Source organism: Rattus norvegicus, chromosome 4 (genome assembly GCF_036323735.1).
Source record: "Rattus norvegicus strain BN/NHsdMcwi chromosome 4, GRCr8, whole genome shotgun sequence".
NCBI classification, from domain to species: domain Eukaryota; kingdom Metazoa; phylum Chordata; class Mammalia; order Rodentia; family Muridae; genus Rattus; species Rattus norvegicus.
Window position 1 is genome coordinate 82,415,179 of NC_086022.1, and position 22,926 is coordinate 82,438,104.

At 39.2% G+C, this 22,926-nt stretch overlaps 1 protein-coding gene and 1 long non-coding RNA gene across 9 annotated transcripts in view; one reads left to right on the top strand and one right to left on the bottom strand.

Annotated features, from left to right (window-relative positions):
* Positions 1–16,486, bottom strand: part of Skap2 (src kinase associated phosphoprotein 2) — a 150,444-nt gene extending 133,958 nt beyond the window's left edge. Inside the window, exons 1-3 of one of the 3 annotated variants that reach the window (XM_006236477.5) lie at positions 16,143–16,486; positions 7,602–7,707; positions 7,014–7,039 (exon numbers count right to left, since the gene is read on the bottom strand). In XM_006236477.5, the coding sequence (XP_006236539.1) occupies positions 7,014–7,039; positions 7,602–7,707; positions 16,143–16,209 (199 nt within the window). In that variant the 5' untranslated portion in view covers positions 16,210–16,486. The remainder of the gene's footprint in view (positions 1–7,013; positions 7,040–7,601; positions 7,708–16,142) is intronic. The other 2 variants (XM_006236478.5, NM_130413.1) reach the window with 2 other exon arrangements.
* LOC102550087 (uncharacterized) overlaps positions 16,464–22,926 on the top strand; it is a 42,361-nt gene continuing 35,898 nt past the window's right edge. For 2 of the 6 annotated variants that reach the window (XR_005503575.2, XR_010066151.1), the window contains exons 1-3: positions 16,464–16,590; positions 17,526–17,569; positions 20,902–20,978. This is a non-coding gene — a long non-coding RNA (uncharacterized LOC102550087). Of the gene's footprint in view, positions 16,613–17,525; positions 17,570–20,901; positions 20,979–22,926 lie in introns of all 6 variants that reach the window. The other 4 variants (XR_592118.4, XR_010066152.1, XR_005503577.2 and 1 more) reach the window with 3 other exon arrangements.

A 22,926-nucleotide genomic window follows, 5' to 3' on the forward strand; every position in this document is an offset into this window, starting at 1 on the left:
GATCAAGGATTCTAGAAGTTAAAGAAAAGAAAAAGAAAAAAAGACCAATAAAATAATAAAAAAACAAGAACTGTAAAGTGGAAAGAACACCAGAGGACATAATTCAGGTGTCTCCCTTACCTACGCGGTCAGTGGGTCATCTGAAGCCTGTAATGAGGGGTTGACTAGGTAAAGCCACGGGAGCACTGTTTCCATTATAAATCATAGGATTGTATTTGATTAATCCTCTAAATTCAAACATGATAACCTACAAACATTTTTTTACAGGGGTATATAAGCCCCTGGTTTCATGTGGAAGCCTGTTTCCTACTTGATTCTCAAGTCCTAGGAAGGTTTGTTAGGTCTTTTTAATCTGTTTGCTTTACATATTCAACCCCCATGACAAGCACTTTCGGGTGCTTCCTCACGTACTTGGCTAAAATATTTTTTAATGAATTAGCTATTTGCTAAGCTCAGTTATACACTTATTTTTCTTATGAATTCAACAATACAGAAAAACATATGCTTAATGGTGTACTATATGATAACAATTTAAATTATCTGCTATCAGTTGAAGGAAGTTTGGCCCAAAAGACATATGCATCCTCTGGCATCCATCTGACAGCTTTTTCTTATTTTTCTGAACATTTTTAATAGAGGCTGCCTCTTTCAAGATAACATTGTCTACATAATTTAAGAATTAAATGTTAATTTCTATTTCCCTATGATTTTGCTACTTCATGTGCAACCGTCATCCTTATCCTCAAAACTGTAAAGATGGTGACATCCCTCATGAAGACAAGAGCAGAATACAGATGCCTGTCTCACCATCCTTACCAATTCTGTCATTGATACACTAAATATGGTGATATGTTCGCAATCAAAATTCCAAAGGACTGCACATAGATGCTGCCAAGTTTAGGACTCTTCTTTCTCAAGACATTCAAAGTACTTCCCAGGACATTATAATGTCTCTCTTATGCAGAATGCTCTGATTTTAAAAGGAGCCTCATAAAATGCTACTGAAATATTTTGAGCGTGTTTGATTGTACACACAGAATGTACACTAAAGATCACAAAATTCTCAGTTACTTTTAATTGCTATGACCTATTTTTAATGAAATAAGAATTGTTATAATATTGATTTTCTATGGACTCTTCATATTACACATTAAGGAATAAACTCATTATATGTTTAAGGTATCAGGATACTTTATATATATTTCCAGAACTTAGCATTCAGTATATTAGCTGCTGTAACTACAGAAAACAGTAAAGTTAATAAACAGAAATGAATTCAGATAGTCAGGCTTAATCCTCACACTTTATATGGAAATGAAGAGATAAATTAAGACTTTTTTTAAAGTTTTGAAAATCAATGGTTTAACTTTTGATAGTGCTATTGCCTATTTTAATGTATGTGATTTTACACACGTGCTCAAATACCAATCTATATTCTATGTATATATAGATTCTTTGTATATATAACAAAGATTATAAACACTGTAACATCAAAACATTTAATATAAGAAAATATATTCTATAAAAATCTGTCACTGACATGTAGACCTCTCTAGTTTTGTTTTGTAAAATGTATATTTTAGGTTATTATTAAAATTAAATTGCCTTCAATTTAGCTATTATAAGAACTGAAATTTTTGAAAGAATGGACTTTTAATTGGTGTGATGTTTGTATTTACCAAAGACAAGCTAAATTAAATACTGTACAGGTCTGTTCTCGTCCCTCCCCCACAGCATTCTTGCCACCCCTCTCTGATCCCAAGAACTGCTCTAAGCCTACAGCAATCTATACAGCACCCGTGTGGGAAACATCTTTTTTAAAGTGCATTAAATTGGAAAACACTACTTTTCCGCATGGCTTTCCTGCACCTTACATCCCTTTACCCTCCTCTGAGTTTGTTTTCCAACCATTTCCTCACCCAATAAAGAGGGAAAGCTGTTCTCCTCTGAGGAGCTTTAACTGAACACAGGGGTCGCTGTTGAGTAGCGCACAGCGTCTTTCCTCCCTAGGGCCAAGTATCTAGAGCTATATATACCTACAAAGGGTTCTATAAATTAAAGGGAAAACGTTCAATGTGTGTTTATGTAATAAAATACTGAACTCCAAATCAACAATGGGCATCAGGTAAAAGTATCCAATACAATTTACAGACATAATTGAAAGCATTACAGACTAATCAGACATCTAAAAGAAAAGCATGCTCAAATGTAATGTCTGCAGAGTCATTAGGTGGCAGTCATTCTATTACAATCACACATAATATCCATGGTGCCTTGAGCCTGTGCCAATGACAACAGCATAAATTTTGCATCTCATTTCTGTGGTCATAAAATTAATGATCAGTTTAAAAATACTTCTTTGTAAAAGTTATTGCGCAAAGAAAAGACATGAATGTGTCCCTGTTATGTACTCACAAGGATAATTATGGGGTTGTTGCTCATTAATACTGTTTCTTGTTTCCCTAGAAAAGCATTTGATTTATCCCACAACTTTCAAAAGTTTAATTAACGATACAAAGTTAACCATCTAAAGGACAATGATCCAAGGCCTCCCTTCCCAGCTTTTTAGTGGCAACTTCCAGGCTTAATTGCAGCACTGCAGCACAGGACCCTGATAACTATTTTGAAATTTATAATGCTGCTAGCCATCCCTTTTCACAGGGCTTATAATCAGTTACCATTTTCTTAAATGCCTAGGGACGCAGCCAACAGTGCCACAAGCTCCACCACCACTGAAGGCATTCTGCCCAATTTATCGCTTATTTTGTCAAATAAAGCTCTATTTTAAAGATAATCAGATAATCAGCCAAATATACCTAAAATTTAGAGCCTATTGTATATATACATATTGAAATATCACTTGTACTCCATAAATTTGCATAGCTGTTAACTTGAAGAAAATTATAACTAACATATTATTTAGAGAGTAATTGCTCCTTCATACAGAGCATCGAGGACAAAAGTGGGAGAGATCACTCCAAGTGAAAACAAATTAAGTTCTAAATCTGTTCATTTGACCAATCTGATTTCTCCAGTACTAATATACAGTAGACATAAATTCATGCATTTACGCTGTAATTTCTTAAGGGAAGTTTAGTTCTTAAAACACTGAATGACACAAGTAAGATTTTCCTTTCCTTCTTAGAAGGCCAATAGCCAACTCATCCTAAACTAAGGCAGGGATTCGAGATAAGGTCATCATTTCTTGGGACTACTTGGAAATAGGCTCCTACCATGACAGCTCCCATTACCTCAAACATGCTTTAACACACTTGCACAAGCATGAGGAGGGAGGGAAGGGGTGGAAAGCACTCCTTGAGTTTAATTTGCTCAGGTTTCATTATGGAGTTGAGTTTCAATTGAGAATATACTATGTTAGGAAATTAAACCCAAACTCTTCCAATAGTCTGAAGATTCCACTAAGACAAGCTAAAATATATCCCTGCTTACCTAACAGGCTTGCTATTTTTAAAAAGTGGTCCACTAATAAGCTTAGATAACATAAACAAGAAGGTCAAAGGAAATTGCTTTCTAAATAAATCTGCATATTTAACATTACTGATAGAGCTGTAAGGACAAAAATCAATTGGCTTTTTTCAGTTAGCGGGAAAGGGACTCTAAAGAAGAACACAACCGCTCTAAAGCAGCAGCATCTAAACCAATCCCGTTTACAAACTAGATGCTGCCCCAGCCCAGGGGCTCTGCCGGAAGTACATGCCTAGTGTGCTGGTCTAGCACAGGAAGGGCAAAAGGTAGGGAGATTAAAAAAAAAACTGGATACCAATAATTACAAGTTTGGAAATTATTCTCTTGAAATGGTGTCCCATTTAATATCTACTTTTTAATGACTTAGACATTTCTAAAACTTTCTTTCAAAACTGAACTTCTGAATCAAGATCCACTTCAATCCTCTTGAGAAATAAAGTCATAATGGAGAATATAAATGGGAAGAACTTGCTGTGTGTTACATTACCTTATTCTGATAAATCTAGAAAGGAAGCAATATCTAAATCATTACGGAAACTAAGACAAGGTACAAATGTAACTAGAGTATAATTCTTTGTGATGGACCTAATATGTATTAGAAAATTCTAGCTAATGACTAGTAATAGTTTTTACAAAACAGTAATGTGTAACCTGCAAAAGTAACTAGTCCAAGTCACTTTAAGAGAACTGTGACAGAAAGCAATTATAAAAGAATTATGTATTCTGGGTAGGTGGTGTACACCAGTGATCCCAGCTCTTGGGAGGCAGAGGCATGGAAACCCTGAACTAAAGGCAGGCCTGGGCTACAAAAACAGATGCTGTCTCAAAAAAATTTTTCTTTAATCATATAGCATAATTCCAGTGTGCAAAGACCTGGAGCCGACAGGCTTAGGGTTCAGGAGAACACCGGACAAATATATTGCAACTATGATAGTAGCATTAGTTACCTATCTTGCTCAAGAGTTCCAAAGTTACAGGGACTTTTTACTCTACATGAATAGGCAATGTTTCTAATGAATAACAGGGACTATACCAAGCAAACCATGTTCTGCCTAGATTCAAATCTCTTCTACTAAAAATTAAGGCATTTAAATAAACAACTGATAATTATTCTAAAGTTACAACTTGACAGACCTCAATGCGGAATCTATGCTCAATTATAAAAGGAGAGCCTTCAAAAACCAAGGGGAAGTTTTAAAATACTATCTTCCTTTGGAAATGAATATAAATAACAGGAAAACAAGTGTTAAGCCTCGACATTTAAATGCTACTGCAATAAAGCAAGCTATTCTCAGCCAAAGAAGAAATGCCAAAGGAAATGTTCTAAGATCTCTACAACTTAAGGTTGCAAGTATCATATCAATTCAACTCATTTTAAAGACTGAACACTTCAACCTGTAGACAATGCTTTGGTAAATCCCAAGATAGGAGATTTTCTGCAATTTAGGGGAAGGAATGAAGAGAGACAGTAAAAGGAAAATAGACATCGGTGAACATTACAGAAATAAGTAGCTATACTTATAAATGAGTAAATCTCAACGAACTCACTTTGTTAAGAACTTTCTACCTGGACCACTGGCTTACCAAAGGATAGAAAACAGAGTACAAAGGTGAAACTTGTTTCTCTTTGAGTCACTTGTGACCCTACTAGTGACGGGAAAGCAGTGGGAGGAAGCAGAGAGGAGAAGGGAGAGGACATGAACACACAGGAACATGTCCCGGATGCCTAGGGGGGACTAGAAGCCACACAATGGCAGCATCGAAACCACCTGGAACTGAATTCATTCCGGGTAGAGATCTTGGAAAGAAGATGCACGCTGGGTAATCACTTTGCAACCATTAAGTCTGTGTCCTTTACTAGTCCTAATAAGCTAGAAAATAGTCTTTTTAGAACAAAACTGAATATTGTGAGGGTGTGATGGCATAAAATTACTCAGCTTCTCATATTTCTCCAAGGTATACATCTAATTTATCCACAGGCTTACTCTGAGCCGGCACTCGGGGTGATTAGTTAACTCAATTCAGCAGTATTGAGCTGCAAATGACTTATTCAGAGGAAAATGATTATGGGGAAATCTCTGAATTCCACATTATTCGAACTCTTCTCCTAGGCTCATTTTTCAAATTCTATCAAATACTGTATAAACTTCCATATTCTTTGGAGACAAAGAATGTATCTCAGTAATGTAATTTTAATGTCCACACACCTGAGCAGGTTCTAAAACAGAATCCCAAAGGCAAAGCAGGCAATTATGCGATGGCTTCCCATTATCAGGCCTTCTTAGCTTAAAATTTTTTAATGTCCAAATAATTAAGCCACAATGAGAGTTCAGCAAACAATCAGTGCAACAATATACGCCTTTTAAGATGAGGCAAGGCCTGGTATCTACTATTCCCTCACAAATGACATACTGTATGTATGAACCCATCCCTGCATTCACCTAAGCAAATGCAATAGGATTAAAGCCAAGTTTAAGATTTGCTGTAGCACACAACTGCAAGGACCAGGAAGGAGGAGACATTGCCTGTTCTTACAGGAACTTTAGTATGGCAAAACTTCTCTTGGTCCACTTGGATCACACTGATCCTGACAAGCAACTGTGAAAGAAACTGCGACTGCCTTAAAACTGAGGGTGTGTGGGGCTAAGGACTTGGTGTCCTAAAGCTGTGGCTGTCCTGTCACTGGCAGACAGCTCAAACAGGAAGGAATGTTAGGACCCGGTTAGCAGGTGCCACCCTGCTTTCTTGCTAAGACATAGAAACTGGTTCCACAGATTAGCAGTCATCATACTAACATTCTCAATCTAAAGGTCATGAGTTAGCATCTTGGAAATCACGGCAGTATGCAGGGCCTCTCGAAGAACTGAAACTATGAAGTACCTGGAACCTCTGGTGCTGAGCGCCAGCCTCTCAAGCGTAAAGGAAAACAGCTCACCACACTACCACATATCTCAAAAACAATGAAGCCAAATGCCCATCTCTAAAAACTTCTAAAATACACATTTATTCAAATCAAAAGAACCAAATTAAAGATCAGCATTTAAAAACATGTTATTCATGCTGTCAAATAAAATCCGCAACTATTTGTACTCATCCTTTAAGATCATGACCTAGGGCTGGGGACACAGAGCTCAGTGGTACTGTCTTGCTTAGCACGTGGGAATCCTGTGTTCCATCTCTAGAGCTACAAAACCACGAAGCACCTGCATCCCGTAAAACAATCTCTGCAGTGTGAGATGGCAAGAGGTGACAGCTCAGCCAGAGATGTCTAAGCTCTCTGGTGGAGCTGCCAGAGCATGCCTGTACTGTCTGCCACTAACAAAAAGAGGACCTAAGTCTAGGCCACACAGGATTCTAGATCTGCTTCCCAGTATTTCTCTCAGCAGGGGGAGCTAGCACTCTCGTCTTGAGGGTCTAAACACGGCACAGAAATTAAAATTTTGGCTCCAACTATAAAATTTCAGAATGCTAAGCCTACCATATTGAAGCTCTCCACCAAAGAAAATTATTTGAGATTTGAAATTTACCTTTGTCTTGAAATTCCTGAGGATAGCTGCAAAAATAAAGAAAACAAAACATTTAAATGTGGTTGAAAAATCAAGGCAAGATCGAATTAGTAGCAATATTTCAAATCTAAAATCTGTATTACAACTATACATCTAGAGAAAAAAATATTTTCTGTCCTAAAATGGCAATTCCTAAAGGCTTAGGAATCCATAATACATACATTTAAATATGGAAAAAGAGAATTTTTAAAAAGACCTAATAGTAGAATATATCTTTCATATCTATATTTATTTATTTAATGTGGTAACAGTTTAAAAGATTTTCTTTTTCAAGGTCTGAGGTATTTTCCACATGGATATTAAAATTTCCAAATATGTCCTCAGATGCTCAGAATAAACGCTTAGCATTTTGCTAGCATACTTAGAAAAAATATATAACTATCAACAAAAAGAATGTCTGCATTTGAAACTATTATTGTGGAAATATATTCTGTCCTTTAAAAATATTTAACATTAATAAACCAGAACATAAAACTTAACTCCATAATAAACATTAATTACAGAGTTATTTCCGAGTAAGAAATTAGTGATAAAAGGCAAGTGACTTACACAGACTTTACATCTTTTATCTTCTTAATGAGAGAGTCTCTCTTTTCCTTGGCTTTCTTGGATAAATTTTCCCCTTTCAGTGTGTCTGCCACAAATGTTTCAACATCTAAAACGTGAAATAGAAAACAGTATACAAATGATAGCAGAGAACAGTTTCTGTGTGGAGACAGATCGGTCAGAGATGGGTTCCACACTCAGTGTCCCTGTCTGTGCCATCTGTGGCAGCTCCTTATCCGCCCATAGCCCAGACGCTGAAGTGCAGTCCAGACTAAGCTGGACAATTGGCTCCCACTTAGCTAATAAAATCTGTGCATTACACTGATGTAATAGCAATGCTTGGCATCATTAACTGGGAAGAAATACACAAGTTTTAATAAACTATGGTGCCCCATAAAACAAATTCTCCTCTATAAAGCAAGAGCAAATCTTTTATGCATGTGCCATTACTGTTTTAAAATTATTTTTTAAGTTGCCTAAGAACAAGTCACGATATTTTAGAAAGATAAGCTAGCGCCTCGGACAACACTTTGCTTTTCCTGGTATAATCTATTTTTGGGAACATATAATATCTAGTGCTTAAAGAAAAAATAAATCCCCCCATTTTTTTTAGCCAAGATTCTCAAATCATACCCTCCTCCTTGCTCTCTGCCCCACCCCCCACGCTGGCTACCCTCAAGTCAAAAGACAACCAGCTGTCTTTTGCTTCCCACCTGGCTTTTAGCTACTTGGAATACTAGGTAAAGAAAGAAGTGAACAAATGGGTTCTTCTATTATTTAAAGATATAGTGTCTAAGAAACAGATTTCTGTGGCTTTATATATCATCCCCCATAGTCTCTCCGGAAATTTTAGTAAACTCCTAAATGCTGTGTTGGCTGATTCCTCTCCGGTAAAGTCTGAAGAAGTCCTTGCTTGTTTGATTCCTAGATACCCATCATTACTGTTCATAAAGTATTAGATCTCTTACACATATTTTATTTTCAGAATTCCATGGCTCACTTTAAAAGATCTCTTAGAGAATTACATTAAAATTTTAAACAAGTCACCCACATTTCACACCAGAAAGATGTGTGTCTTACTTTCTTTTTGTCTAACTACTTTGTCTCCTAACTTACATTGATAAAAAGATCAAAGCACAATATTACACATACGTAATGAGAAGCGCAGTGATCTCAGTTGTATTTATATTTAACCATTTTAACCCTACTGTATAGACTAGAACACAGTCAATTTTCAAGTCTTGATTACGGAAAGTATTTTGCTCCAATGAGGAACATGGAGAAAGCTGTTATAGAGCCATAATAAATGCCTATATTTTTGCTAAGTCAATACAAGGGGAAAAATAAGATTAAAGCATGAAACAATCTCTTAACAGCAAATGTGTGTTAAAATTAAGTATCAAACGAAATGAAAGCAAAATGCCTTCGCTCCTCTTTCCTTCTGTGGCCCCTAAAATTAGGAGAAAAGAGGCAGAGGTCAGTGGCCTGGGACAGTCCTCAAGTGGGTTCAGAAGAGTAGAACTTGGAGAAGCAGCTTCCACCCACAGGAGCAGGGCAGGGGCAGGGCAGGGGCAGGGCAGGCCACCTTTGGACAAGCCGACTGCAGCAGAAAGAGATCATTGGCTTCCCTAGCATTCATACAGTAACTTTTTTTAAGTAGATGAAGAAGTAGCAGGTTACTGCTGCTAGCCCTCCCCTCCCCACCCTATACTTGCAAGACTCACAGCCACATAGACTGGTGAACAGTCTGCTTAATGTTATTTTCATTCAATGTTTGCCTTTAATTCCCTCTTGCACGAGTATTTAATTGCCTATTTTACATTTTCATTATGCAATCCCAGTTTAAACAAACAGGATCTATTTTCTATCTCTGGAAGCAATAACAGAACGAATTACTGCCCAAGACTTATTTCTTTAAAAGGTCATTTCAGTTTTATAAAAACTCAGAAAACAACCACAAAAACGCTGCATTCTCTACTTGCTGTTTCCTAAAAGCCTATCTAATGTGTCTTGAAAATGGGAACTCATTCCTCTCTTTTGAGAAAATATTTGTTGAAAGACTGTAGGAAAAATCCGAATTTTTCAAGGGGAGGACTAGGTATAAAAAACATCTATACTTTTAAAATGATATTTTTAATATATTTATTCCCAAGGTTTTTCCTAGAAAAAGCCTTAAAAGCAATTCGGAGGATTTTCCAAACACTGGCTTTTTCAATAAATCTCCAAAAGCATACAGAGAACAAACTGCTTTGTTGTGGGGTGGTGTTAAACGAGAACTTTAGCTGGGAAGAGCTGTAATAATGAGGTTTGTTGGTTGCCCACAGACTCGGTTGGTATTTAAACTTTTGAAGTCTAGGGTGCTTCTTAAAATACACAGTGTCAGATCTAACGGAAGGAATACGCCAGTCTGACCTGGCAGCAATAGCGGTACAGCGCGGCTTGCCGACTTTTCTCTCTAAGTCCGGCGCTCTTGCCAGCCCTAGAACAGGGATCAAGGACCAGGCTGTACTGGGGTGCCCCTGCCTTGCCCCCCAGAAACCAGCCGAAACCCAGCCAGCCTTAAACCTCGGGCTCTTGTCCACGTAGCTGGGAACTGAGAGCTGGGCACAGAGTGCAGCTGAGCTTGGGACAGCCACGCTAGACAAATGGAGCTGGATCTGCGGCTTTGTACCTCAAAGCCAGAGTAATATTTCAAAAGGCAGCAATAAAACTCTTGGGTAAATCAAGTGCTCCTCTGGCTGGTTGGAAAAGAGATTTGAAGCTTTTTATTGTGCTCTAAATAGCCCTGCAAATGGTGAAATAGCCTGCCGCCGTGAGCTAGCAAGCCGATCGGCCCTTTTTTACCTTCCTTTAGAGGTCGTGTCCTCCTGTTCATATGTAGATTTCACTGACTCCTTTCTGTAATTCCGGGGAACGTGGTAATTTGACTACATGAAAAGGTCAGCCTGTGCAGACTGGCCCCTGAGCCCGGGGACTGAGACTCCCTTTTCCTTCGAAGGAGGTTTTATTTTACCCACGGGCGCCAGCCACCGAAAAGCGGGATTGAGGGGTGGGAGGCGGCTACTGGGTTTCTGCCAATAAGGCCTGGAAGAGGGTGCTACCAACGCAACAGAATGATGGTATCCATCGGCCTCAAAGGCAGGTCAACCCAGCCTGCATCTAACAGCAGAGTCACCTCCAGTTCCAAGGGCCTCAACTCAAGTTAGCAACACAGGAAAAGTTATCTCAGCGAAAGTAAGCATGGTGGTCATTTTTGCTCCTGTTACACCTTAACTTTGTCAAAAGAAAGCACTCCAGTGGGAACAGCTGTAAAAATCTGGGGCAAGGCAGCTGAAAGAGCAGATTTACAACTGCTTTGTCCATAAATGTTAAGGTCTGAAAACAAAATTAAAAGAAGACCTGTTCTGGATCAGCAATCCTTATGCAGTGACATCAGAGAAGCACTCAGCAGACAACGGACCCCTGAGAAGTGAGCGCTTCAACACCCCACCCACCGAATGGTGCTTCCAGTCTCCTTTTTCTTTTCTTCTTCTTGGTACATACGAACCCCTAGAAAAAACTGCCACTCCGACTTCCTCTAGACTGAGTGAGGTCAGGCAAAATACACACACACACACACACACACACACACACACATACTTTCTTCTTTTCTTTTCTTTTTTTTTTTATTTTACCAACTTCTATGGTGATCCAATAGTAAAAAGGTACAAGAACAAAAGTCTTTCAATGATAAACTCCTCTACCAGGCAATGAGAATTTAGCACTCATCCTCACAAACGCCCACTATGGAACAGCCTAGAATAAGACCTGCAGCCTGGAGATCGAGAACAAGGTAACCTCCCTCTTCTCTCTACCTAGTACACACACACCATCTCTGGGCTGGCCTGAATCTGTATAAAGGAAAAAGCAAGAACTGGGGTGAGTCACCATTTGCTGAGTCCCACATCAATAAAATAACTGTAAAATCCAATCCTGCCCTCCCGCCCCTAATAGCTTTACTACTTAATTCCACATGTCTCCCTACCTTATGGTGGGAACCAGATTTTACTTTGTTCGTTGAGCTGTCACCCCAACTTAATGTGTTAACTTAAAGCCTACACTTTCAGCTGCCATCAGAACAGAATCACACTTTCTATTAAAACAGTGAATGGTCTGACCAAGCAGCTACTGAGGAAAATATAAAAATCAATTCAGCTGGGCACATGCAGATCAATGGAGCAAACTACCCAAAGTTGGAAACTGGCTAATTGAAAAATTATTGATTGTTCTAGCCAATGCCTTCTCCTGGATTACCTTGCACTTTCCCATGTTACTGCTGAACTGGGGACTTTTTCATCATGGACAGAGACATGAAGAAGCACAGATCACCAAGTGCACGGGGTGAAGCAAATCTGAGTTTTATAATCCAATAGGCTACAAAATTCTCAGAAGTGGCGATACAAGCTCAGTGGTTTATTATGATAAAAAGTGGGGCTGTTGAAAGATAAGGCTGGTTGTCTTTCACCCTCTTTTGGTTTATCTAATCAAAGTCTTTTCACCACACACTTTCAAAGGAGCCACAGTGAGTACCACACTGGCCTGAGATTTACACTAGACACCCACCGTGGGTAGCATCTAATGTAATGTGTTCAGAAAGTGAGTGGAAGAGAAATGTAAACTCAGTGGGACGGAAAGGACAGACGTGGCTTTAATTGAAAAAGACAAACTAAATAAATAATGAGGATATAAAACCTACCCTGTGCCACTTTTATCACCCATACATGACACTTAATGCTCAATTTATGAGCAACGACTGAACTGTGTTTCGAATCACCAGAGGCTTTCCCTCCTCTGGTGTCCTTACCTTCTTTTCTACAAGGACTTCAAGGCAAGTATCAGCAGAGATAAATACACGTGGAAAGCTCATTTTTAGTACATTTAGATGTTTTGAAAGAAACTAATGCTGATTAAGACTTCACTCTTAAGTAAATAGATAAGTAATTTCCCTAATGCTAACTCTTCACTTACAGATACTATTTGACCCAGACAAAATCTCTATAAACGTCTGGTCCCTTGGTCTGCAAACTCATATCTGTGTTTGGAGAAGGAAGGATCTTAGAGGTGCCTAGGCTGATTTCACTTTCAGATCCACTTCTCTTATCAACTTTCTCCTCATTAGTTGCTGCTGCCAAAATGAGATGGCTTGTCCTTGCTCTGTTGGCTAATCCAGGTACTAAGAAGAAGGTGGCTATTGGTGACTCAGTAGGTGGCACTCTTCCCTTTGCAGACTCAGCCAGGGGCTCCACAAGGAGGCTATGGAACACGAGATATACCATAAATAATTCTTATAAGGAAAAGAAAACTAAAATGTTGACCAAATTGTAAATGGGAATTGGGAAGTCGAGAAGCTAGCCACACTGCATGGCATTGAAACAACCCTACCTCAGTCTCAACTGAAGTTCATTCTTTCTCAGTGCCCCTAACAGTATTGTCCATTATAATGTGTGAAGGTGTTAAAAAAATGTTCTGGAAATCCCCAAAAGGGGGAAAAGGCAATATTTCTAGTCAAAACTGCCATCTGAAGAGATCTCAAGGTCACCTTGCTGAAACCATATAGTCACTTTCTTATGGTTTGTTTGGTTTGGTTTTAATTTTTCAGTGCACTGACAGTCGTTTTCTTCTAACAGTGGTTTTATTTTCTAATTTTTAGGAAGGTAACACTTTCCTTTTAAAATCTGTTGTCATGATATGAGTGGATGAGAATGAGTCCAAATATCTGATTGCAAACTACTAACAACCCCATACTTAAAGGGTGATTAAAGAAATGAGAGCTGCGGGCAGCACTCCCAGCACTGTTCACCTTCTTGCCTGCCAGAAGAGAGCTCACATAAATCAAGACCATTCTTGCTATTAGTCCTAGTCAAAATATTTGGGTATAGGGTAAGATTAAATGGCCAAGGCTTGGGGCTATCCTTTGGTTTGAATTATCCAGAATAAACCTGTTCTTTCATTGTTTGGGGGCAGGGGTGTCAAAGGTTGATTCAACAAAATTTTATATAAACTGTACTAAAAAGAATGATTTACCATTTCCTATTTTTAAAAAAAAGGCATTCAATTTTTAGTGTATTGATTCTATAAAAAAAATTTAACTGTTCAAACTATTATACTGTCATTTTTTTCAAGGATATTACTAATTGAGAGTTAAGAGCGGGAACTTTATTTTTGCATTTCCACATAGTGGTTTTTTTTTTTTTTAAAGGAAAGGCATGAAAAGAGGACAAATATTAGAATGGTAGTCTAAAGTTACTGTAATCAAAAAGCAAAAGGAGGATAAAGAAAAACCATGATGATAAAAGAGTGAGTTTGAGCATCCATCTCAGCAAACACTTGTGTGACATCTGATGATGTACTTAGAAGATGAGCGTAGGAAACATAAAGGGAGATGTCTTCTTTGTCTTTAAACTCCTATAACAGTTGCTTTCTAGCTAATTCACACTGCACCGCACATTTTAAAAGCCTTGACTGCTTACAGCTACCAGGATCAATCTCTCTTCTTCAACTTAAAAAAGAATGCACTATCTTTATATCTATATATCATAGAGCTATGCCAGCAATACCTCTAAAATCCAAATCAATGCAAAGCACTTCGCTATAATTTTACAATTCTAAATTGCATTGTGTACTCCCCCCCAAGAACACCTGAGTGATGGATTTGTCCTGTCATCCTGCTTCCCAGTAAGATTCAAGGGACAAATGACTACTGAGAGCATCTAAGGATGTTAATTACATAGAAAGTCTTAACTTTCTTTGAAAACTTTAAAGTTGTTTTAAGCCATGAAGACTAGCTCACTTGTTTAATTCCTTTACTGTATGTCACATCCATGACCTAAAAACATCTCCTGAGAATAAAATGTAAGGCAAACTTGTAATCTGCAAACATTTATTGTTTGGATATTTGTTTTAATCCCTCGTGTATTTTATAAAAAGATAATTTCAAAGATTATGCTAGCTCACTCTCTAACTTAAAAGGTGGCAGAAATATACAGAAAGTTAGAATTAGCAGGTAAATGTGTAATTCTGAGCTCTTTACATGATACAAGAGAGCTAAAAGAAATCTGTAATCTGGGAGAGCCAGAGAGTGATGGGTCTTGTAGTCACATATCATACGATGTTGGAAGTATGACTGTTGGCCAATATGATATAGCTTGCCTATTAAAGGAGTTGTCAAGCTTTACAAGTTAAACCGGGATATTATATTTTTTAATTACAAATATGGACCTAGAACAACCTGAAAATTATGACATTTCTGGAACAAAACATTTTTCTGGTCAAATTATTAAGATACTTTTCTAAACATGCAATTCCTGCATTGTCCCTTCCCTCCCCAGAAAAATGTTAACTGTAATCGTGACTAAACTGGTGCTCCTCTAAGCTCTCAATCAGCATCTACAGTTCTTTCATCGCTTCTCTTAGTGATATCCATTAATGACAAGAAGCATTTCTCAGAGTGACATAGCACACCCTCACCCTGCATCATGTTCATACAAACACCAGTCTCCATCCAGCCATGACGCAAACAACCCGAGTTTAACAAGGTATTCTATGATACTTGGTCTCACACTGTTGCAACCATAACTTACTAATTCAAGTGCACTTTTAGGTAACATTGTTTTTAACGATTAAAATACTCAGTTGACAGCCCAGGCATGAAGGAGAAACTTTTTAATTCTGTTAAAATAACTAAAATTATGCCGTTTCCAAATGTTAGCATCTACAAGACAAAGTATATGGTGGTATCCAAGACCATCAGGATAGGTGAGACTTGGGATACTCTAAAAAGATGTATTTCCTACTTTGTGCAGATCTATTCTACCCAGCTTTCCTTGTTGCTTAGTGGAAATGCATACCTCCAAACATTACTGACCTAACTGAGGAACTGAGGAACCACATTTAAACTCCTGAAAGTCCCTATAAATGGGAATGTAAAACCAAAAAGAGGAAGATGAGGGTGCAAAGATGAAGTTCCTTGATCACATGACACAGGAAGTAGGACTTTTAACACATCCTTCCTTTTTCACTTTTAATAGTTACTGAGGCTGAAGAAATAGTGGCCATTTGAAAATCGGGCACTTTTCAAAACTATAAACATGTTTGACTTGACTGTTCAGGAAAATGGGGTGAATAGTATCTTTTCGCCTCCTAACTCCCAACACTTGCGGCCCTGCAGTCTTTGCAGGCACCTGCATTCTTACTGGCCGGGCCACCCAGAAACTAGTACTTGGACATCTACCTTTGCAGTTCCCATACAAGCATTCATCAACATTTGCTGTACATCTCCCGCCCTCACATTCTTGTCTTCATGAAACGCATAACTGTCCGCTCTCCAGGGAGGGTCAGCACATTTCAGCATACACGCCCACTCCCTTCTAGTCTCCGCACCCTAGTCCCCCTACATGGCCCACCCCCACCGCCCGTACAGGGTGAAGGCTAAGCGCTTCTGTCCCTGCCGGCTCGCCGTCCCCGCGCCCCCGCCCCCAGTGTCACCGCCCCCTTCCCGCTCTTTACCTGCCAACAGGTTCCTAATTTCCTCAGGGATTGAGCCGGGAGAGGAGGTACTGCCGGGGTTGGGCATGGTAGTAGCTTGGACCTAGACTTGCAAAAGCGGTCCGAGTAAGCACCGCGGGGCTACGACTCGGGACACGACCTGGCCGAGACCCACAACAAGGAAGTCACTGGCTGTCCAGGCAGCGGTCGCTGGACGCCGGGCCCTGCCCCGCCCCGCCCGGGAGAATGGGGCGGGGCTATGGGTGAAGGGGCGGGGAGACCGGCCTTAAAGGCTTACTGCGCTTGCGTAGGCCTTGCTATCTGAGTGTCCAAAGAAAGCGCCTCCGGGTAGGCCACGCCCACACTCTTCCAGATAGGCCACGCCTATACACGGAAGCGAGCAGGAGGCGAGGCCTCAGAAGGAAGGGAGCGAATTGGAGCTATGTCACCTGACCGGGTCTTGAAGCTCGTACGCGCCATTTTCGTTACTGGTACCTCAGCCACACCTCTCTTTCTCCTGGATTCTGGAAAATTACGTCTCTACAAGGCTTACGCACTTTCCCGTTAACGGGCCATCTAAATAGTGGTCGTTCCCACTAAGGTTTAAACCCTTTGTCTGGTAACCCACCAAAAAGTTTCCACCACAAAGCTCCAACTAGCATGGCTTTCTTTGTCCCACTGGATGAAGCTAACGAAGTCCCATTTTCCGCCAGTCCTTCCTGAGTGTCCTAAACGCTCCTAAAATGGCAGAGCGTTCTGATTGGTGCGAACATAACTTTCCTACTTATTCTTCATGTGAATGATTTCTCTTGCTCTGACGGAAGAAGTTCTAGATATCATCCTTTTAGGGTCAGGCACCAGAAATGTGCTGAAATGTACCAGTAAGCCAACTGTACCCCTGCCCACTATAAGTATTTTTTAGTTGCAAATAGTGATTTAGAGCAGTAAAAATATAAAATCTATTTCTTCATTTTAGTCAGCAAAGGTTGAGTCTTTCGATCTTAAACATTTACACTTAAAATCCAAGAAATTCTGGGTCCTTTAGTCTTTAAAATGTGTGTGTATGTAGAAATGATAATTACATTCAAGTGCCATCAACCCTCACAATTTCTTAAAACCTACTGTGTAGACATATTTGTCATGAAAGAAAATGAAGCTACCAGAGCCTCTGAAGAACGCAAAAGAGACTGATCGGAGTCTTCAGACAGGAACCGACAAGGGAAAACACTTTGAATGTAAACTGTGGTTTTTTTTAGTAAAAATATGCTTGGAAAAGTGGCTAATGATACGCCCCAAGTTGCCCCGCCTGTCTTTCCTTTGGTAGGGCATATCATTTCAAAATGACATGAATATCACTTACCCACATTGGTAGAAAGAGTGACTGTCATTTATTATTTCTCCTAGGTACTAATGCTGTGCTCTGAACAGTATGTCAAAGCTCCAATCGGGTATGTTTGTAGGAGGTGCAATGTGGTGTGGGGGAAGGGGGTGCATCTGTGGGCCCATGCTGAGGCATCCCTTCCTCCCTGAGGTACCAGCCACACGAAGGTATAGTATAGAATATGGTATACAATTTAGGGCATGGGGAGGTGAGTTGAGGGAGTAGAGACAGAGTAGAGGAGTAGAGGCCTGCCATGAGCACATGGAGAGGGGGAAAGGAACAGAAGCAATAGGAGAAGAGAAGGGAGAAAGAGAGAGGAGGGGGGCGAGCAGCCCCTTTTATAGTGAGTCAGAATACCCGGATGTTGCTAGGTAACTGTGGGGTGGAGCCTAGACTAAAGGCCAACACTTGTGCCCTCCAGCTTCTTCCTCCTCCTCCTCTTCCTCTTCCTCCTCTCCTTTTTCTTTATTGTTTTGTTTTCAAGACAGAGTCTCTCTGTCCTAGAACTCACTATGTAGACCAGGGTGTCCTTGAACTCACAGAGATCCACCCGCTTTTACCTCATGAGTGCTGAGATTAAAGGCATGTACCACTATCCCAGCTTTTTTTTAGACTAATGTTCTTTATACTTTAGTCTGCCTTAGAATCACAGAGAGAAGCTACTAAGGTGTGGAGTGTAAAATCCTACCAAAGAAATTCCAATTGAATGGAAAACAGTATCTAATGATTTGGTTTTGAGAACCATATTACTACTGTTTCCTAACTCTCAACAGGGTAAAATTTGTAATAAGTATCATCCACAACTAGAATAACAGTTCTATTAATATTTAATCAAAAATTTTCAGGGTTGGGGGACAGCTTAGAGCATCAGAGCATGTGCTTAGCATGTCCAATTCCCAGCACCAAATGAATAAATACCTGTGTATTTTTCAGATAATACTACTAAAAATTAAGACTCAAATGCACTATGACATTTATGTAATTCTCAAAGAGATGATATAAAACATTGATTTTTAAAAGGGAAAATCGGAATATTTAGGTGCCCATGTCTTACAAAACAGCAAAAACAAAAACTTAACAAGTACAACATGCATAATAACAAAAAGACACCTCCAAAGTGTGTTTAATCCACATGGTATCCAGAGTCCCTGCCCAGTTGAGCAATGTGATAAATTATAAAAAAAAGAATGCTGAAAATTAGAATTCTCTTTTGTAGAGTTAAAAGTGAATTTCATTCTTCTGACTTGAAAGAATCAAGAACCATCATTAAACTACAAACTCATCCACTTTTCCAAATGAGAAAGAAACTATTGCACAGACAGTCTGTGTTAGGAAAAATCATCCCTCCTTTTACTGTAGTCTTATCGAATTCTCTGTCTTCTCACATTTTTTGTTAAGAGGCTCTAAATGTTTCAGTACTTTGTTGCCTTCAGATACAACTGACTACATTAATTTTTATTCTTGAGTCTTATTTAGTACTCTGCTCATTCCACAAGGAATTGAGATGATTTGCTCTGAATCAAATAGACAGCTCTCTAGAGTAGATCAAATGGACAGTGTCTACACTGTTCATTATGACAAGTCATTCTTGTTAGCAAGAGACAAGAAACTATTAAAATTGCCTGAAAATGTATAGAATCTAGGAGTCCAAATCAAAAAGGCAATACTAGAAAACAAACTATTTTATGAAATGCACTTCCCTATTTAGGAAACCATTCTCAGACACAGGTCCATGATGGATCCACTTAGGCAAGGTTTTGTATGTGCCATTATTTTTACTGTTTATTGTTCAAGTTACTGGATTGATTGTAGATGGATAAAGAGAGACTGAAAGAAATTGTTCCTATTTCTCTTGTTTTCATAAAAAATTAGTAGAGAAATCAAATAGTACTTTTCATACTTTAGTCGTATTAGGAGGAGGAGGAAGAGGAGGAAGAAGAAGAGGAGGAGGAGGAGGAGGAGGAGGAGGAGGATGATGATAAGTGAAACTTTAAATCTCAACCCAAAAGAGACAGGCCTTCATACCATTCCACAAAAAAAAAAAAAAGCTAGACTCTAGAAACATCTCCTCTTGATTTATTTTTCTCAAAAATGATCCTCCATTTCAAAGAAAAAAATATATCCCTAAAATTAAAATTAACCCCCTTTTTATGGCTTTCAAAATAAATGTAGAGTGCTGAACAAGGACATGCCCACAGGCCTATATTTAAAAGAATTTAGGTGTGCCTGGAAGAAAAGTAGATAATGGCCAAACACTATTTACCTTTTTTTTTTTTTTTGCCTCTCATTTTTGGTTAATTTTCATAGGCTTATGAAGAAAGGTTATCCTTAGGCATAAAATCTGCTGTTTAATTTGTCCATAGTAAAAGTTAATAGCTTTTGTTACACTCTTACGATGGTCAAGAATCCACAAGCAGAGTGACATGGCTCAGCATCTCTCGTGAGGCTATATGGCAGTCATTCACAGACTTGACCATAGCTAAGAAGACCTGACTGAAGATAGCTCACCCATGAACTTCTGGCTGGCACCCATTGTTCCTCTTTGGCCATTGGGAAAAGGCCTTAGTTCTTGACAACACAGGTTTTTCTTCAGGACAGATGAGTGCCCTTTCAATAGAGCAGATGACATTTCCAGGGCAAGTACCAAGAGATGAAGCAAGGAAGACAGATTTATGCTCTTGTAAGCTGAGTCTGCTAGACAAAGGAAGTAATTGAGGTGATATTTAGTTCTAAGTTTAACCCATTTTGTAAACCTTTGAACCTGTCTTCCAAGTCATCTAGTAATGGCTTGTAAAGGGTATTTAGAAATGAAGATTTGCTTCCTAACTTTATTTCCATTTGAAGTGTCTATGTAGGATGTGATTTTATCATTGTGTAGCAATAAACATAAAATATTGCATTCTTGTTGGAACTCATATGAATGTATCCACCCTAAAAGATGTGGCGTTGAACTCAATGGGAACTAGAAACTTCTGATAGAAAGAGCTCATGATTGAGCTTTTAGGTTCTGCTTTCTATGTCTTGAGTTGTTTGTGCCAGTGATCTAAGTCACAGCTTATGCTGGCCAGGCAAGTGATTTACCACTGAGCTACATTACCAGCCTACGCCATAGCTATTACTCTTGTTAGTATAGTTTATAAGATAGCACGGCAGCAAATGCATCTGCTCAATTTGATGTCCCTCTTATTTGACATACATGTACTCAGATCCTTTTCTGTCTAGGCCAATCATTTTAATATAAGAAGAATAAACAATTTTACATGGATTGGATTTGAGTTCCAGGACGTTCTGTCATTAGGATTCTGCCAGTTAGAAATAAGATGAGAAAACTTTCTCTCTAGTTCTGGACCTGTAAGATAGTTGGTTCCTACCCAGTCATAACTCCCAACCCCTTTCCAGACTGTCAATGCTCACAGACCTCACCAGGAACCAACACAAGGCCTCATGTGGTGCACTACCTCCAGCCTTGTCGTAAGGTCAGTTTAACAACTTAATTCTAACCTTTTATTCTACTTCTATCTGGCTCTAAGACCAAGTCTTAATGAGACCTCCTTTCAGTGAAGGAACATATTACATCTAGTCTTCCTGGAAGATGACTGGCTTACCCCTGTTAGGAATTGAATATTAAATAGATCCCCACAAATTGGTGTGTTTAAACATTTGGTCCCCCAACAGGTAGTACTGTTTTGTAAAGTGCGGAGCCTTTTGACATGGGATCTCGTTGGCCGATATAGGACTCTAGAGGAGGCCCAGCCTGAACCCTTCTCCCCAAGCTCTCTGCTTCCTGACCAACACGGTATAACAGCTGCCTCCTGTGTGTCAAGCAGGTATAGCTGCCAGGCCTTCTCTACCGTGAGAGATTGTACACTCTCAAACTGCTTTAAGTTGTTTTTTTTTAAATATATTTTATTGCTGGATAAGAAAAATGAACTCACTCAGTCTTATGCACGGGGGTTCTTTTCTACCTGGAGCTCCTCAGAAGAGCGGAACCTAAACCCATGTCACCTTCTGTCACTCATCAGTCTTAGTCCCCAAGCCTCACTAGGATGTAAATACTTCTAGATACACTGAGATGGAAATACTTCTTCATTATGACCTAAAGCTTAATGATCGGTCCTCCTCTCCGTGTGAACTCTTTTACTACTGCTCTGCCTCATATGGTCAGTTTGAACATGAACAAGTACACGAAAAATATTTCCTCCCCTTTAACTCTTTAAGTCCAAGTCTCTCTTTCTGCTCGAGAGGCATGATGGCTGATCTGGAAAATTCTATTTTATCTGTGTTCAAATCAGAGTTAGGAAGAGTTGCCCTTCAGGAAAGGGTAAGGTGCTGGACTGCTTGTGTTTATTTAAATTTCTCTAGCCCTCCTTTCTCAAGATGGCCCTGATCATCACTCCCTGACATTCTACCAATTCATTAAGAGTTTACATGAAAAACCTTGGTCTGTGAAGCCATGCCTTATGACACCTGCATTGACTTTGCTGCAAACTAGGCCTGGTAGCCTCAAGCCTTTTTTTCCAGGTACTTAAGAGATGAGAAAGAAGAGTGGTAAGTTCATGGCCTACGTTGACTAAAATTTAACACCAGCCTGGGTACTTAGTGATATTATCTAAAATAAAAATAAAATAAAAATAAAAAACAAAAATTGGGGATATAGCTCAGTGGTAGAGTGCTTGCCTAGTAAATGTGGAGTCCTAGGTTCGATTCCCAGTATGCCTCCCTCAAAAAATGTAGCTTTGGATGAAAGATAACTGAGACAATATTTTGTAGTTTATGTTATATGATTCTTCCAGTGAATGGCTCTAAGACTCCCTGTGTGAAGCAAGCAAGGTGTCTGTGGACATATGTCATGCAGTGCACAATCTCCTGTCAACATTTAGTGAAAAGATACCGAAGGACATGGCCACCTTGCTGATTAAGCTCATGACTGTTTTTCAGACTTGCATATCAGAGGGTTGGGGATTTAGCTCAGTGGTAGAGCGCTTGCCTAGCAAGCACAAGGCCCTGGGTTCGGTCCCCAGCTCTGAAAAAAAAGAAAAAGAAAAAAAAAAAAGAAAAAGACAGACTTGCATATCAGTATGAACTACTTGCTGACTTTTCTGTAACCTTTATTCAGATAAGCTACTTCTATTACATGGCTTTTGTTTTTATTTCTTTATTGTGGCAAGTAAATTAAATTTAGGTCAAGCAATATTTTCCAACACTTTTCTAGAGATCTCTTTGTAGTTAAGTTAGCAGAAATTCTGCAACATAGAAGAAGTAAGCCAGGTCTGGGAAGAAGTAAGACAGGTCTGGGAAGAAGTAAGACAGGTCTGGGTTTCTTTCCCTATGTCAATATAAAACAGTGAGCTGAGACCAGGGCCCTTCCTGTAATAGTGTCCTTATTGTCACCAGGCATTTTTAAAATACCAAGCTGTCTACAGC